Source organism: Rhodnius prolixus, unplaced genomic scaffold, assembly GCF_049639745.1.
Source record: "Rhodnius prolixus isolate KJV_2025 unplaced genomic scaffold, Rpr scaffold_4, whole genome shotgun sequence".
Classification (NCBI taxonomy): domain Eukaryota; kingdom Metazoa; phylum Arthropoda; class Insecta; order Hemiptera; family Reduviidae; genus Rhodnius; species Rhodnius prolixus.
Window position 1 is genome coordinate 32417689 of NW_027411614.1, and position 19415 is coordinate 32437103.

At 30.5% G+C, this 19415-nt stretch overlaps 1 protein-coding gene across 7 annotated transcripts in view; it reads right to left on the reverse strand.

Annotated features, from left to right (window-relative positions):
• The window catches only part of LOC141455886 (uncharacterized), a 52717-nt gene that overhangs the window by 4945 nt on the left and 28357 nt on the right, over positions 1-19415 (reverse strand). For 4 of the 7 annotated variants that reach the window (XM_074131351.1, XM_074131346.1, XM_074131345.1 and 1 more), the window contains 15 exons: positions 15255-15350; positions 15060-15170; positions 14904-14972; positions 14481-14531; positions 14131-14232; positions 13537-13599; positions 12235-12285; positions 6625-6681; positions 5494-5583; positions 5306-5371; positions 3770-3850; positions 3385-3504; positions 3212-3298; positions 1609-1755; positions 469-570 (listed from right to left, as the gene is read on the reverse strand). In XM_074131351.1, the coding sequence (XP_073987452.1) occupies positions 469-570; positions 1609-1755; positions 3212-3298; positions 3385-3504; positions 3770-3850; positions 5306-5371; positions 5494-5583; positions 6625-6681; positions 12235-12285; positions 13537-13599; positions 14131-14232; positions 14481-14531; positions 14904-14972; positions 15060-15170; positions 15255-15350 (1293 nt within the window). Of the gene's footprint in view, positions 1-125; positions 298-468; positions 571-1608; positions 1756-3211; positions 3299-3384; positions 3505-3769; positions 3851-5305; positions 5372-5493; positions 5584-6624; positions 6682-12234; positions 12286-13536; positions 13600-14130; positions 14233-14480; positions 14532-14903; positions 14973-15059; positions 15171-15254; positions 15351-19415 lie in introns of those variants that run through there. The other 3 variants (XM_074131349.1, XM_074131347.1, XM_074131348.1) reach the window with 3 other exon arrangements.

The window sequence follows — 19415 nt, forward strand, 5'->3', positions numbered from 1 at the left end:
AAGTAGGGAAAAATACAAAATCATAAGTTTTTCTGGTATTTCCATAATTTCTGTTTCGAACATTGTATTTTTAGGTTGATGAATATCTCTTAATGAAAATTACAGTACGAATGTGTCCTTTTATTCAATGGATTTTTCACTTTTTACTTTCTTTTACTTCTGTGGAAAAATAATGCGTGCTTGTCAAATTTTCGATATTGGGTTTTCACCGGATTGTTTCTGTTTGTCTTCTGAACACCAAATTTATATTTTAGCGAACGGTATAAATGAATTGTTATTGAATGGTTAATAGAAAATCTGAAAAACGAAAAGTCGCTTATAACTCAAACTTGGTACTCAGTTTTGAAGCTATTTTCGCTTTAAATACTGAATTTTAAACCAAAACCGTCAACTAGAAGAGCGTCTTTACTCACCCCATTATTTTTCAAACTTACATTAGGTATCTAAGAAATATGATTATGTACTTACTTCATTCTTCATTTTTCCACATTCTTTGGTTAATTCAGAAACAATTATTTCAAGTTTTTGGTTCAATTCTATTTTGTCTTGTAATGCTTTTTCGAGATTTTCCTAAATTGAAGGACATCATTTAATTCAAATTTTTGTAAGGGGGAATAATTGTTTTTGACAATGTAACTTATTGTAGAGGATGCATAAAACGAAATAAGGGCAATAGTTTTAATGGAGTATGATGCAAAATAGAAATATGCTTTAATAAGGACCGAGAATTGGTTTCAATTAATACGTCTTCAGTCTTTTAATAAATATCTTTTATATAAATCGCCGAAAACAATGTCTTTAAAAAAGGACTCCTGAAAGAACATTAACTGAAAGCATGTGGGATACGAAACGAAACTTTCAACACACTGAGGGTCTTTGGGTCGGCTGAAACCGGTCTGGTTTACGTGATCCTAGAATTATATATTAAACTTAAGTAAATGTAGGGAGGTTGATTTGCTTAACAAAATATTAAGTTAATACATAAAAGACTTTACCTAAAGATCTGTATGAAATACCACTAAAGGGGAAAGAGCGAAAGCTTCTTTACCGTAAACAGATTCAGTAAAAATTTGCACAATAATTTTAGAAAAAAAATTCTTAGGCCATACTTAAATGGAGTTGCCTTTTAAAGGTATTTGCAGTGAGCAACAATACTGAAGGTATTATCAGAATTATTCAATTTTTATTTTATTTTTTGAACAATTAGATCAGTGGTCGGCAACCTATGACCCGCGGGTCACCTATTATTGTGCAGGGAGTACACGTTCAGACAAGTACTTTTCTGCTAAAATTGTATGATTTCTTTCAAGTAATAAATAAGGCTTTGATGGTAATAAATTTATTATCTATTTAAGATGTATTATTAAATTATCCCATCTGTGATTTTTTTATATCTATACTCTGAGATAATATGTAATCTAAAATAGAAGTGATGTGACCCAACAGCAAAAATTTTTGTGAACAAAATTGAAAAATGACCCACTTGAAAGAAACGTTGCCCACCACTGAGTTAGATCATCAACCCAAAATCATCAACTACTTTGATATTTCATAAATATAATTACGACAGAATAGTATGGTTTCAAAAAAAACAACAACAATATTTACCTTTTCATGAGCTAATTGACAGTTTTTTTGACTATTCTTAACCATTTCGGCTGCTATTTTACATTCACTTTCTTTAACTGCGGTAAGTTCTTCTCTTAAATTTGTTATTTCATAAATAAGGTCTTCCTTTTCATTTTCAATTTTCTCCTGTTGAGTTACTTTAATGAATAAAAGTAGTTACTCAGTAAAAATGGATTCTATTTTTACCATTAAAAAGATTCACCAATAAAATAAATAAAGGAAAGTAATTCATAAATATTTTTTTAAATGTGAGCTAAGAAAACATTCTTATAATAAATAAGATAATATAAGAAAAAAATCTAATGTGTTTTTTGATCAATGATCAATGGTTGATGCAGAGATCAATGTTTAATATTGGACACAGAATCAGGTGGCATATCTTAATGTTAGCATAAAATTGTCCAGAAAGAGAAAATGAACATGAAAAAAGGGGAGGGAAGGACAATAGTGATTCATGAAAGAGAAAATTGGGCATTGGCATCGAATTGGGCATTAATGAATAATCAAAATATTCCAGTAATGAAAAATCTGTTAGATCTGTCGGATGAAAATTCTTAATTGCTACCTAAGTTGCAGTTTGATTTCCGAAAGGCTTCTTGATGATTTCTAGTCTTAAATGATCTTTACAGCTCTCTTTAAACCCATTTAGAATTGCCAAGTAAAGGATATGATACTCCGAGTGGGGGATAGATCACTATCTGCAGGCTTTCGCCCCTGGGTTAAAAGCAAGATTGACTTTCAAAAACAAATTAGAAAAATTAAATGCTTATTTAAATATATCGGAGCTGCCGAGGGTGGGAAATTTTGTTTTGGGAACCTAAAAAAAATTATGCTGAGGAAAATGACCATTGAAGAAAAGATGGTCGAACTGCAAAGGGAGTTCTGGTTTTGAAGGTCAAAGAGTAAATAGTACTGGAATATAGGAATAGAGAATTGCAAGCGTTGATAAAATAAAATGTGGTTATAAGAAAATATTAGTTTTACAACAAATATATAAAATTAAAATTATAATGTGAATACTATAAAAAGAAAATAAAGTTGACTAATCAAGAGAGAATCGAGACGAAATATAAAGAATAAAAATTAGGGAATTTGTTGGTGTAGATAAGAATGGTGAGCTTTACAGAGATAAGACGCGAAACAAAATTAGCCTTTTGACGAAGAACTATGGATAAACACCTGAATTTAATTACTAAAAAGTTCATTGATTTATTCCTTGGCGCAAATAAATAATAAATTAAAAAATAAACAGCAAGTTTACATTTAATTACTCCCTCTGTAAACACCATTTTGTTCAAAGTCAAATTCACATTGGAAATTGATTTATTTATCATTTTCAGCCTTGCTAATTGAAAAAAGAATACAATTTACAATTAATAAAAAATTAGCAATTAAAAATTAATTTGTGATCAAAAAACTCTAGATTAAAAAAATAATGAAATAAAAAAGGCAAAACTGATTGGTTAAACTGCATATAAATGATAACTTCTAATAAAATCCATTTTAGGAAGTTTTTACCGATAAATCAGAAAGATGCAACGTCCAAATTTAAATTCAGATTTAAACAATTTAACCATCTAACCTTATCAGATTTGAATTTTTTGCACTCCTCGATTAAATAAGTAAATTGTTCCTTTTGTTTCAAAGCCCTTGCGCGTAAGGTATATGCCTGCAATGTACAATTTCGTTCATATAATTTTAAATATATATAGATAATTTTTTTAAATTGATAAAATATCTTGTAAATAACTTCACCTCATCTTGAACTTCTATCAGTTTGTCTTGAAGTTCTTCAATATTTGTGCGTTGGGAAAAAGTTAAACCAAGTGCTTGTTCCAATTCTTTTTTGATTTGAATATTTTCCATTTTAATCAACTGAAAGTCAACATAAAAATGCTGCCAAATATTTTAATATATATACATATATATATACCTATATATATATACCTAGATATCATAATGCCTAAGCATTAGCGCCGTATTCTTTGTTTATAATTGGGATTACCTTATATTATTTATGTCAGAAAATAATAATTTTCATATTACACCTTAAAGTGTACTGTATACGAGTATATACGTATCTACATAATATAACTAGCAGCTAGTTTGACATCAGCAATAAAATAAAATCCAAGCTTACTCTTAATTCTTTGATCTCTTCCGAGGGATTTACTCCAGCAGAATACTCCAATTGTTCTTTAATACTTTGCAACGTAAATACCTACAAAAAAAAATAAATAAATATCGCTATTATGACTCTAAAATCTAGCAAATCCTCTGGTTTCTTCTGCTACTAGAATAAATATATATATTTCATCTAAATCACTCCATTTTGGTTTAATGTTTGTTTTTTTTTATTATTTTGTAATTTGGTCGATATCAATATTGATTTCTTTTATTTATTCAATTTTATTTTAATATTCATTTTTATTATATTATTGTGCAACTGTACGTATAAACACCTCACACAATTCCAGCGAATAAACGATAATACTAGTGTCTACTTGAGAGAATAGTGGCTAAATATTAAGGAATATATGTAGACATACATAAGGAATAGTCACTAATTTAATTTGAATATTGCAGTCCATTTAATTTTTTCACTTTCCACTATTTAAAGAAATAGTAATTTTAATTCTTGTGTCTTCTCACATACGAAGACGATACCCACTAATCATGATCCTGTAAGAGCTCACATAAATCTACTATCACACCTCTCCTTACTAGAAAAGTGGTTCAAGAAATTGGCTATTAAGTTTAATGAATCTAATTCTCAACATATCACCATCATTCTTCGTCGCATTAGTCTTCCTCCAGTCTTCTATAACTTAATACCTCTACCAGGAATAAACGTTGCCCACTACCTTGGGCTTTAATTAGACCAAAGACTTTCTTGAAATCCCCGCGCTAGACTTAAAAGAACAGAACTAAACCGACGCTAACGACAAATTAAAAGACTCTTTAGACGATAGACCAAAACCGTCTCTAAAAATAAAAGACCAATTTACACTTCTATTTTAAAACCTATCTGGGAGTATGGAATAGAGCTGTTTGGTTCACCCAAACGTACTAATCTCCAAAGAAGTCAATCTCTACAATTTAAAACACTTTGAACAATTGTAAGCGCTCCATTTTATATCTCTAACCGATCAAACTGATACATATGTTACATAAATACTGATCTTAACATTCATTTTATCACACAAGTCGCCAAAACACGATACAAAAAAATTCATTTCAATCTGCAATCGCTCACAAATCTTCAAGCTCTAAAACATTCTTTCAGAACTCTTCTTGATTAACTAACAAGATGTCTTAAAAGACATTGACCTCATGATCTCTGTAGCGAAGAGAGTGACTAATAGTATAATGTTCTTGAGAGTTACTACTAGTAAAAGCTTGTAACAAATAAATTAAAAATAAAATTGTAAAGGATTCATTCATTTAGGTTTCTCTTCAATTGACTCTTATTTAATGAAAATAAATATTCTATTAAAAAGGGGTAGGAGATTAAATTTGTTTATTATATAGGGAATTTGATATTTTAATTGCTGTATTATTAATGAGAATTCAGAATTCGCAAAACACCATTGCACTTTGAACTTTTCTTGTTCATGCACAATAGAAAGTGTTTTGTGTTTATTGAAAGTCCTAATATGAAAGAAAAAAAAATTACCTGAGATTTAAGACGATGAATTTCTATTTGATTTTGTTTTAACTTTTCATTCAAAATATTTACTTCCTGTTAAAAATCAGTTTGAATATAAAGGATTTTTAAATTTGAATCAATAACAATGTAATGTTATGTATTTTTTTCGTTCAAAAAAGCATTTATAAGCCGGAAATTTCAATTTGAATTTCTACCTTGTTTACTTCCCTTTGATCGCTCTCTTGATTAAGCATTTTCAAATATTCTTCTTTTTGCTGATTGATATAAGCATACATCCTTACAATCTAAAAATATCACATTTTATTTAGAGACCAGGCTGTCTTGTTAATGGCTTAACACTGAGTATGAAATATGTAATTTCACTTTGTACGTTTCAATCAGTTAAATAATTTGTGCCTAAAGTATTTTTTATTGTATACTAAAATATTCCCATCATGAACACAAATTCAACTAGTTTAACCGAAATTAGGGCTAAAACGTCAACAAGATACTCTCCATCCTAATTCTTAAAGTTCTGGTAGATAATTAACTAATTGAGAGGAAAACTTGGGAAATTATCAGAGGATAACAACACTGAATCAGGAGTGTAGAGTGTAACTTATAGAGATACCCAAATTTCAATACCACTAAAATTACTTCTTCTTTTTCAGTAAAGGTTTCAAAAACCTAACTTTAAATCAATTCTTAGAAAGGGAGGATTTGCAAAATGGTTCCACGAGGAGACCATCCTTATTTCTATCCAGCTAGCTGTTCTTGGTTTTTCTCTTTAAACTCTAAGCTCATTCTTCGGTGAGCGCAAAGTTTGCTTAACGAGAATACTGTCCGGTAGCCGGCAGTGCTTTAAAAAACCACAGATCCAATGAATTCAAATTAAAAAGTCTTTGTTGCAATTCTCGACTAAATTGCTACCATATAAAACAACTATTAATTAAGAAACATTAGCAAGTAGAAAAAAGAGAAAAGAATGGAAGCACTTCCCTACTAGAAAGCTCCTAAAGTCAATTTCCAAGACAAAATGTTTCAAAACAGAAATATTACCAAAAGATAATTTATTCAAAAACAAAAAAGATATATGATAATTATTTCCAGAATGATCAAAATTATAATAATTACTACATAACTCCTACATCACAGAATATAATATAGAATATTAATGATTTGCAAATTTTGAACTCTAAAGAAAAAAAGATGAAGAAGTGTCCAATGTTAAAAATATACAATTTCTAAAACTGCGTTAATATAACTTCTTGAAACACTAGATAAAATTGGGTCATTGCATTTTGACAAATAAATAAATAAGTCAAAAATAATAATATAATTTATACCTTTTCTTCTTGATGTTTAATTATTGCTCCTAATTTGGAAATGACCGCTTGGGCTTCCTGAGAACAATTGAAAAAATAAACTAGGAGTATATGATGGTTTCTTACTGGAATAAGAATGCTTAATATACCTATAAGATATAATAAACTTAAGATACACAGAAGTTTGGATGTTAGATCGATGATGGCGAACAGCTGAACATCTCTAGAAATCTAAACATCAAGAATTTCTATGACTCTATCTAGCGGTTTTCTGCACTGCAGTTTAACCATACTTTTTGAACCCTATCAATGTGTTGGACTAAGGGTTCTCCGTAATGGCTTGTTTGATTTTTTCGCCTGTCGTAAAATAAAAGTTTGTTTAGCAGTCACATAACACGAGTGCATTTCGTGAAAACTGGTCGATGACAAAACATCGGAAGGCACAATCACCTGAAAAGATCTCTAATTCTGTCTGTCTCTTTTAAGTGTAGAAGTTATTCTAGAATCATTTTTCAGTAAAAATATAAATATTTCTGGTTCACGTCAGTTTCCTGTATTGCTAGGAACTATCAATGATTAGTTTTACTTCCTATCCATAATGTTGCACATTTTTCCCACACATTCAATGTTCTCCCTCACCACAGAGGTAAAGTAGTAGTTTAGGGTTTGGGGGGGGGGATGGTGGTGGGGTATTCGGCAATGCGACTTTTTAATAGATCTATTGTGTCCTACTAGTGTCAAGTAAGACCCTGCAGCACTCTCGGTGAGACAACTCCTCCAAAAATTCTGAACCAAGCTCCTAAGAGGATTTTGAGTAGGGTAAATTCGATTCTAAGACTTGGCTACAACTAGGCTCTTCGTACAGCTCGAGGTTCTCTACCTCGCAACGTCCCAACGCTTCGTAGATGTTCTACGAAAAGCTCCCCTAGATGAAAATGGAACCAAATTCTCCAGAAAAATTCTAAGAATAGAAGAGAACATGTTAAACAGGCTTCCCTGAAATCCAAACATCCTTCCCCGAAAGCGCTCCCCAGATTTCCAAAATTGGCCACAAAATTAAAGGTTGGAAGTGTTCTAAGAAGAGTATACAATCCTCCAAGACTAGTAACTGCCCAGGCTTTCCAAGAAAATCTCTGGAATCAGACTCCTTCACCAATAATCAACATTGAGAACATATCCGAACACCCAATGACCACCCAGGCTATCTGGGGAAACTACAAGAAAAAGAGGAGTGCCGGCAGATTAGGATGATCATTCTCTAAAAAGCTATAACATCCCATTCTCCCAAGAGAAAGTATACCTCCTCTCAGATACCATTTTAACTTCCGTTTTTAACGTGCAATTAAAGGTGATTTAATTTAGCAATTAAAATATCTATACATCGAAAATTTAAAGGCAAGTATAAGTAAGAGAAATTAATCAATCTGCTACGAACACTCACACGATATTCTCTGACCGCAATTTACAAAATTCATGCAATAAAGTGGCAAACAACCGATTTTTTTTTAAATTCGAAATTCTATGTAAGTATTGAATTTATATTAGTTTATCCTAATATAAATATATTTATATTAGTATAAATATATTTATTATTTATATTACAGATAATGTCTAAGATCATACATTACACTTAAATGACCCTCTAGCAAAAAGCTTTACCGAATATTTCCACCATTATTGCTTTAAGAAGCATTTTCAAGGAAAACGTTTCAAATAAAAGCTGTTGCTCTACTTGCTTGCATTGAGATACGAATTTTCAAGAAATGCATTTAATGAACAACCTATCAGTAACATAGTATTTCCGGTTGCTGATTTTTCTAAAAGCTGCTTACTTCCGGGGGCATGAAATATCAAAATAGAAATTCACGAGATTTTCTAGTTTTTCACGAGAGTTTCTAGTTAAGGCACTATATTAATATAACTTATTAACATAAATATATAAATTCCAACTGTGAATTAAATCCACATTTTCATTTCAAGAATAACATGTGGTATTTAACAAAATGTTGATTACGTCTTATACCGTATACCGACCACACACACACACGCGCACGCGCGAAGACCAATTTGAAAAACTAATCTTTCGGACTCAGAGGACCTCAAACAGTTTCATCGATGAAAACTCAAAATGGAAAATCTTGCACCTTTAAGAAGTTATTGTGGGCTTTTACTCGTCTTCTGTTGCGATATCAATCTTCTAACCCACTAGTAATTTTTTTATATTTTATTTAAGGCGCGTCAACACACATAAGAGCTTTTTCTTGAGGACATGAGCTCTCGAAGCTTTTTTCAGTGCAGTACCAGCCACTGGACAGTGTTCTCTCGAAAGAAACAACACTGGACATGACCGGACAGTCAGCTGTAAAATGTTTGCAAAAAGAGAGAATACTGCTCGGAGGCAGGCGGTGAACTGAAAAAAAGCTTCGGGTGCCAATATCCTCCTCGATGTTGTGGTTGACTTTTTTTGTTTTGAATTAAAACTAAATCTCTGTGCTGTGTTTTAGCAAAATCTGAATACTTTATTTTTATAAAATAGACTGTACGTATTTGTTATTGAAAATTGAGAGATCCTACAATACATATATCTATTACCTTTACTCCACATTAAAGGTTTGAAAAAGAAACAATTTTCATAGAAAGAATTATTTATTAGCAATATTTAAGGCACTATATTAATATAACTTATTAACATAAATATATAAATTCCAACTGTGAATTAAATCCACATTTTCATTTCAAGGATAACATGTGGTATTTAACAAAATGTTGATTACGTCTTATATATAATGTACTCCACGTCTTAGTCGTTAAACCAAAGATGGTTTCAGAATAATAATTCGTGAAGAATCTACTTGAGACAATCGAGACTATGTAGAAAGAATTGTATACTTCCGGAAATGAGGGGCGGGGTTTATTGTTACAGAACAGGGCTTTCTAGAACGGGATCCTGTTAAAGAAATAAAAGAAAAAAAATTGCCTATTTTTTCAGGCGGGGCTTAACGTCCAACTATCAATTAGGTGTACAGCACATACTATTCTATCAATATTTTGTCTAACAAACAGAAAGTAGCTACAAGCGGGATTCGAACTAATCCATGCTTCATTACACCCACCTCCATTATGCACACAGATGCATAATGGAACCCCTAAACAGTAAAACATCTCAACTGGCAACTATTAAAAGAGCACTGTCACTTGTACCACTTCTCTAATTCCATTAGATTAAATGATAACAAAACTCAAATAGAGCTTTAAAGTTTAATTATAATATTTCAGTGCAAGAGCGCACATCGCGAGAGATCCCTGTAGTGGAGGATTCTGCTACCATTTAACCTATTTTCATAGCTGTCAAACCTAGGCGCATGATCTCCCCCCATTCCACCTTAAACTACCACCAAGATCTTGACGTGCACCAATGACGGCTCTCGCCCGACTCTTCTACTTATCGCCGCAGCCTTCTTTACTCAAAAACTCGTAATGTCTATAAACAGTAAACTATATAATTAACAACATTAATAAACACACAGTGCCTGAAGATGTACTTAGACAAAGTGCGGTAGTGTATAGTCTAAAAATTAATTAGGATAAAACAAAAAGCATACAAGGTTATCTATAAAAGAAATAAAGTTCTGCAGTTATTTTTGAGTTCAAGTATCTGGTATCCCATCTGGAATGTGTTTTAAAGAAAATCCAGCATAAGTCATAATGACCGCCGATTCTTTCTTTCGAATAAGAAAGATTATATGAGTAAAAGAACTTCACAAAGCCCCAGATTCAAGGGCAGCCGTTAAAACTGAACAGATAGCGCTACCTTGGCCACTCCATCGTTTAACGAAAAATCGTGTTAACCAGCAAACATATGAGATAATTGTACAGAATACAGACCCAGGTAAGCCATGACCAAATCAGATCCCGTTTATGTTTACAAGCAGGAAAAATTTAAGAAGCCCTGTTCCATCACATTTAGCTATATATGTATATAAAAATATCTTTGATTAAAGAAAGTCACAAAATACATTTCTCTTAGCCCTCATGCTTTTCGTAATCCAGAATGGTTAAAATCTTCCATCCTTCATCTGTTAATCGGTTAATAAACCACTGATTAATAAATCAGTTTGGTATAAATAATTGAATGTAAAGGTGAAACCTGTTAGGAATGCAAAAAACAGGAGTGTTATGACGCATAAAACTGCAATGCGCACCTAACCACATTTACAATAAATATTGTCATTAAAAATTTATTCGGATGTATCATATCAGTATTTAGTTAAATATTATATGTACTTATTATTTAATATATTTAATATTGTCAAAATGATAGAATAAATTAAAATGTTAACATATTTCTTAAATAGATTATTACACTAAACGCAGTCTATAGAAAGCGTAATATGAGCAAAGTTTAGGGTTTTTTTTTTCTTCAAATTTACCCTAATGTATCATTTCACAAGACAGAATATTCTAATACTCTATTCCAACTGTTGTTATTAGTAAATTTGATTAGAAGTAATAAATTTCAACTAGAAAAAAATGTTCACAGTATAAGTACATGAAAATAACTACTCAAATAAGAATGCATTTTTGTAAATATTGTTTTGGGCAAATCTGTTCTATGGTACTTACAACATAAATAAAAAATCTAATTATTATTATTATTAATTAGTAATATTTTACATATTATTCGAAATGATATAATTTTTTGCCGCCAACATAGTAAATACTACTTCAAATGTTGCTTATTATTGAGATTGATCAAGAAAACTCAGCTGAAAAAACTTAATCAAGTTATCCGATAAAGCATGATAGTAAAAAAATGTACGTTTCTTAAAATTCAAAGCAGAATAAAAGTGATTAGATGATTAAAAAAAAAAAAGAAGTTTTTATTGACCAACTATATTCAACATAAAAAGTTTTTTTTATAATCTGAGACAAAAAACAATTCACGAATAATAGTGAATGTATATAATAAGCTTCTTTTTGAATATAATAAATAAAATAGCCAAATTTATTTATACAGTATAAACATTAAAAAAAAATATGTACAAAATAATTAAGTAAAGATTCTAATTTTTTTGGGCAATAAGGATCCGGCCCAACTAGAAAAGAACTAATGTTATATAATACGGGAACAGGCTTTCGATCGTACAAATACATTACAACAAAAACAGAAACATTAGCGAGTCAAACAATTTAAATTAGTAACATACATTGAAAAAAAATTATATGTACAATTCAGTTTTGTCAAACTGAACAATGTTTTAGTAAATAATATTTTATATCAAATAAATGTTAGGATAAACATTGCTCGATAACATTCATTTTCGTAACACTAAAACTAAATTTTTAATAATTGAAGTTTCATAGATTTTTTTTGCTTGTAAGATTAAAATTTAATCGAAACTTATTTATTGCATTTAATACAAACTACCTTATTAAGTTTTTCTAGTCAACTAAACAAGCCCACTGACTTCCTCAATGACTACAAAAATATAAAAATAAATTGAGCTAGCTAACTACAAACTCATTCTCTATGACTACTGAATTTTTTTATTGGCTTCATACATCATGTATATGTCTGGAATGAATCTGTTTACTGTGCGGCCATGAAAGGAACCAAGATTTAGTACTTACCGGATGCTGTTGCTGCGATTCACTTTGTAACGCCGCTTGCAGAGTGCATATCTAAACAAATAAAAAAATAATAATTGATTGAGCCATATTTGTTTCTTATTGTATTCAATTAAGAAAATTTGGTAAAAACAGATACAGGAAATTAAGTAACACAGTCACAGGAGACGTCACTAAAACTACACAATTTTCTGGAGTTCATCGGCAGAATCAGAAAACTTGTAAATCGAAGAAATGAATACTCTGTAACATTCATAATTTGAATTTTTTAAAAAAAGCATAACATTAGCTTTCCGCATGTAGAAAATATTGCTCGGAAAAACAATTTGTAAATTAAATATTTTAACGCAATTCGCGACAGTGTTTATTGCGTTTAATAAAATTTAAGTTTACGTTATAGCTGCTTAAAGATCTCATGCTTTTAATCAAAATTGCCATGGTTTAATTGCTACCATCATTGACACCAGTTAAATGAAAGGCAATTTGGTTCTTAAAATAAAAAATAGTCACTAAGAATCACTGTTCTGGATTTAAATACAAAACTTTCCAATAAAAAACGGCAACAAATTTTTATGTTATTGAAGTACAAATTGAAGTTAGTTTTTAATTTACCAAGTTAACCAATCAAAATAACTATATATTACAAACAAAATTTAGTAGGACAGGTAAAGAAATTTAAATAAACAGAAAAAAAGTGATAAACATTTATTAAACAATTAAAAAAATTATTTATAAATCAACCAGTTTCTTTCGGCTTAAAGGTATACTCGTATTTCTTACAATCGGATAATTGTAGTACTAGCAAATTTAACAGCAAAGTGTAACAGAAAATAAATTAAGTAAAGTTAAAAAACTAATGTAATTTAAAAGTTAATATATTTTTACTCGAAATGAAGTAATATTAACATAAACAGACAATTGTTGGAAATAAAATTCAAATATGTGATACAATCTTTTCTCAAAACGTAAGACTAGATGCACACATTTGTCTTTGACTTAAAGGATATCAAGGAATATGTAATCTTATTTATACATATAGTTTCTAAATTTTTTCCCTTTTCCTAAAAAACTTCTTTTACTTTTCAAGAAAGATACTACATAATAAATATAAGAAAAAGAAGTATAAGTAGATTCACAGGACCCGCTATACGGTACTACGCCCCTTATGTGTAGTTTACAATAGCTATCTGTTCTTGATCTGTAAATAATTAATTACATAGTTTTCTGTTTGCTCTAGTTTAAAACCAGTAAGTTTAAATTAGATAGCTAAAATTAAGTAAGATTTAAAGCTAATAATATAAATACCTTGGCTTGCAGCTCATCCATTACTTTTTGATTTTCCATTTCTACTGTTTCTTTGTCCTTTTTCTGAAATATAAAAATAATAATAATAATAATAATAAAAAGAAGGGGTTTAGCTAATTGGTTAGCTAATGCTGGATCCCAACGCGAAGTTCCACGAGAAAATCTGGCCTGAACTCCCTAAATGAGGGATCAGGTTCAGTTCCATTTTCTTTTTGAGTCTATCGGATTCTGGTAGAAATCTGTGATTAGAATTCTTGGGGCGAGGAGATGAATATCTTGACTACAGAGTAATGACTTCTATATTTCTACCACTATTTTAGTTGAGTAACTTTTTCATTTGTATTTGTTACATGCAAAATTGGTAGTAAGAGAAATTGTTTAAAAAAATTATTAACAGATGGTAAAGTAGCAAAATACGAAATTTAGAGTCTGATATAGGCTGTTTCTTTTTGGGCGATTTACAAAGGCTATAATTGTATAAGCAGCAATAACCAAGAATATATGAATTACAGACGGCATTACCCGAAGTATGTAAGTTTTTTTACCCAAGCTTATATTTTTTACTTAGTTTACAGAAAATTATAGTTTAATTACCACAATATTGATTGAATTTTTAAGTTTGTCCACTTCAATTTGATATTTTTCTATTTTCTCAGTCAGTTTACATACTAAATCCTCTTCTTCGTCCTTTTCTTCCTGCAATAAGTAAATTAAACAAAAAAAAATTGTACATTTTGCTTAGAAAACAAATAAAAATATTGGAAACAAAAAAGTACAATTTGAGCCAAATAGTGCACATACATGTAATAATGAATGCCTATCTGGAACAAAATGCATTAATAAATAATTCTTTATAAGTGATCTTCAATAAATAATTTAGATGCAATGTAAATTAATATAAAACTACTCTCTCAAAAAATAAAAAATAAATTATAAAGTCTTACGATTTCATTTTGGTCGATACTATTCGTGAGGTGTTTTTCTAGCTGCTCTACCTGAAATTAAGAGCACATGTTAAGTATAAGTGAAACTCTGATTCTTCAATAGCCAATGCTAAATGGTTCTGCGTAAGTAAAAAAGCAATTAAAAAACTGGATCGGAAGTTGTGCATAGCTGCTACTGTTTGTTAAATGCCTTGTGAAAAATGTGGAATTGCAAGGATTGTCTGTCAATAAAGTACTAGCAAATACTTCAACCATAATTTTTAAAAAATTATTCAAATTTATAATTATTGTAATTTGTTATTTACTTATTAGTAGCAAAAACCTACGCTGCAATAATTGCTCTTGAAATCAGAAGTAAAGCTGTGAAAAAAAAAAAAAATCACGGACATTTATATTTAAAAATTAAATTTAAACCCAACCAACCTTTTCTCTATAGCTCTGAATTTTTGTGCGATATGAATTGAGGAGATTATTATCGTAATCTTGAGATGCCTACGATGACAAAATTACACAAATTAGTAGTAATTTAATCAGCTGAATATAGTCCTTTATAAAGAATTTAAAAATTGGTATAATTACCTTAATAGCATCCATTATATCGGAAACAACCGTAAACATATCTTTTTGTAATTCATGGATCTCTTGCTCCAATTTTGACCGATTCATATCATACATATCATTATAATTTGTCTACAAACAACATAATGAAACTTTTACAGCTATATACTTTAATTTACGTACAGAATGTGGAATATTATATTTAGAATAACTTACAAAATCATCTACTTTACATAACAACAATTCTACTTCAGTCTGTGCCTGTGTTAGAGTATTCTGCAGAGAAGGTACAGATATTGATACTTTGTACTCCTAAAAGCATACAACAAGAAATACATTATTAAATGTAAAAACAGATTTTTGTTTATAAAATTTTTCAACATAGCAATTTAAGCACATTTATTCTACAATTTACAACCTTTTAGATTAAAATTTAACTATTAGATAAAACAAATAAAATAATAACAACACAGGGAGAGCGCAAATGAAAAGGTCCGAAACATTTTCTAGAGTGAAATACAGTTTAAACTTGTAATATCTGTCATTACTTTAATTAAAAAAGGAATCGAAAGGTTCAAAGAAGTCTATAGGACTAGTAGGAAGGTAATAGGAAGGTATTTGATCTAGTTCTAACACACATGCAAAGCCCTATTAGATGCTACCCAATGCTCTCAAAACTAACCTCTCGCCCACACACACACTCACTCTCTCTCTCTCTCTAAACGATCTAAGCTAAAACGATCACTAAACTCATGTGTCCGTTTTATATTAAATGTGCGAAAAGACGAACACATAACAGCACATTACCATGAGTTAGGGTGGCTTAATGTTGAGTTCCGCAGGAAATATTTTAAGGGCAATTTTCTGAACCAGTTGTTTAGGACGCAGACTCCACGATATCTGTTTGACATGTTTACTGCTAAGGGTGTACTGGACTACAAGGACTGTCCACACCAGACTGTACATACCAACTTACAGGACTACTACCTATCAGAATTCTTTTTTCGTCACTTCCTGTAGACTGAGGAACGACTTACCAACGGACCTTACGAACAGGAAAACAATTTTTAATTTCAGATTTTTATTTTATGACTACTTATTACAGGAATTTAGGAGGAAATAGTTTATTTATTTATTTTAGTTGTGAAAGTTATTCATAATTTTTTCTTATTAGTTTATATTTATTGTAAATAATTTTTTGTGAACAGCTGTGTAGATTTTATTTTATATTTTATTATTTTAACCGTGAGTTTTTTTGTGTTTATTATGTAAATTTTATTTATTTTTGTTGCTCTTAAGGGACATGAGTAATAAAGGTATCTTTCTTTCTTTCTATTTCTCTACTTGTATATGTGTGTGTACCAAGTTTTAAGAACATTTCATAATATAAACTGCGGCGTGAAAAAGTCTGTGATTGTTTCCAACAGTAGAGGCTGATTTATAATAATTTATCTTATAAAAAGAATTACTTGTGTAGTCACGGTATAAAAACCGTAATGCCAAAAATGTGTATCAAATGTATAAAAATTATATTTACACAAATACAGGGTGGAACCGGATACGAAAATTTTTTTCTGTTAAACTATCGTACATTCAAAATGTAGTACAACGCCGCCTGAACGAGTGTCCTATCTCTATCTATTAGAGAGTTATGATTTTTTCAGGTTTTTTTCGACTAAACCTTATTACGTCATAAAAACACTATTTCTCATCTTGTGCCTCACTTATTTACATTTTTCACCTCATTTTCGGATACAGCATTAAATTTCCTATAATAATAGATCATTTTCGTAGTTATTTAACTTTAATCAGATTCATTTATTACAATAAGAAAGTTAATTTTTTTAGGAATTTAGAATTTTCATGAATTTTCAAAAATTAGCCTCTTCGACAAAATTGATCTTAGAGGCTGTCAAATTTCTCAAAAACTGCTCCTTTTAATACTCTTTCCAATGGTATAATAATCAGTTTCAATAATAGCTGTTTTCTTTGGTCTATTACTGAGAAAGTGCTGAAAAACACGGTGTTAGCGAAGGAAGCAAAGGGGACTGGTTGAAGCGTACTCGCATATCAATACTATTATTTATTAACAAAATCATTTCTTTAAGCATGTAAAATACATAATTACTTAGTAATTATTGATGTATCATGTTCTCAAAATGCCGACCTCGATTCCTGACGCATAACCGAGCGCGTTTTCGCATTGCTCCCAGTGTTGTTGAATCTTCCTCACAACGTTAGCAGAAATTTAATTTATCAACAAGACGGAGCTCCACCTTATTATTCGGTGAACGTCAGAAGATGGTTGTCGCAACGTTTTCCTGAGTGGATAGGGCGAGGTGGAACTACCGCGTGGCCACAGAGATCTCCTGACCTCAACCCTATGGACCACTTCGTATGGGGTTCTCTTAAGAGTGAGGTCTACAAGGTTGAGGTCAACAGTGAAGAAGAGGTGAGAAGACGGGTAATTGCTGCTTCAGAAAAACTGAAAGAACATTTTCAACAACAGTGGGAGCAATGCGAAAACGCGCTCGGTTATGCGTCAAGAATCGAGGTCGGCATTTTGAGAACATGATACATCAATAATTACTAAGTAATTATGTATTTTACATGCTTAAAGAAATGATTTTGTTAATAAATAATAATATTGATATGCGAGTACGCTTCATCCAGTCCCCTTTGCTTCCTTCGCTAACACCGTGTTTTTCAGCACTTTCTCAGTAATAGACCAAAGAAAACAGCTATTATTGAAACTGATTATTATACCATTGGAAAGAGTATTAAAAGGAGCAGTTTTTGAGAAATTTGACAGCCTCTAAGACCAATTTTGTCGAAGAGGCTAATTTTTGAAAATTCATGAAAATTCTAAATTCCTAAAAAAATTAACGTTCTTATTGTAATAAATGAATCTGATTAAAGTTAAATAACTACGAAAATGATCTATTATTATAGGAAATTTAATGCTGAATCCGAAAATGAGGTGAAAAATGTAAATAAGTGAGGCACAAGATGAGAAATAGTGTTTTTATGACGTAATAAGGTTTAGTCGAAAAAAACCTGAAAAAATCATAACTCTCTAATAGATAGAGATAGGACACTCGTTCAGGCGGCGTTGTACTACATTTTGAATATAGTTTAACAGAAAAAATTTTTCGTCACTTATCCGGTTCCACCCTGTATACACAATAAAAATGTATCAGAGTAGTATGGACCAGCAAATATGCAGCAATATATAGCCAATAACAAATAAAGTTCGGAATTAATTTTTCACCATCCGTTGGGACGATTACACTAACAGCTCTCGTCGGTTAAACTGCTAAGGTACATTCAAGCTAATTCTTAGCATTTCAGAAAAATGTCTAACCTACAAAAAATTTCAATACTCTGAACTAACTGTAACAAAATTAAATGACATAACGAATATGATTCATTAATTTTTACAGAATACTGTACAAATCGCACTTTCACCTTCACTGTCCAGATTTTTTCAGTATTGTGTACCAGCACCAAATACGATTAACAAACGTAACTTTGCTCTTTATTAAACTACCATCATGGTTACAACTCTTTTTTTGACTTATGAATTAAATTTCTTGCAACCAACACCAACAGAAATGAACAATAACACTTAAAAAGACAAACAAAAACAAAAATCTAACAATTTCAGAACAGGTTCCACCTCTCTAATTTCTACAATAATATTCTTCAAACCTGTACCTTAGTAAATTCCTAGTCACCACACTCTTTCTTCCGTTTTCCCAATACTAATTTATTCACTCACTCTTGCCCTATACATATACTCCATTAGCAAAATATCCCCTACGTTGATGTAGTTCACTGTTCAATTCTAATAAAACAATTTTTTAAACAAATAATAATTTTCTTGTATTTTTTTTTTCTCTTATACTAGCCGTAAAAAAAATTATTATTATCGTGAAAAATTGGGATATTGAGTTTTCATATAGTAAAAGAAGTATGAGGTTTCCTGAATCCGAAAAAGTAGTTTTAAGAAAATGGAATTTGTCGTTATGAACGGGTACACACCAAAAAAAATGAGAAGTTGCCAAAAATTAAAGCTTTAGTGCTAAAAAAAAAAAAAATCCAGCTGATGACATTAAACTTAATAAATTCATGAAAGATACGTCTTTTTTGAAACTTTTTTTTCCCGGGAAAAAATCATTGCAGGGCATACCGGCTTGTAGAAGTAATGGGAATAACTTTCGTTTAAATTGTCATTTCACTGATTAAATAGTAAAATAAAAAATCATTTGGCGGAAGTGTGATTCTTTTTAACCCTTCACTTATTCAGTATACCTTAAATTGCTTTCGGTGAAGCCTGAAATTATGTCGGTTAGATAGACGTAAAGCCCGCCTGAA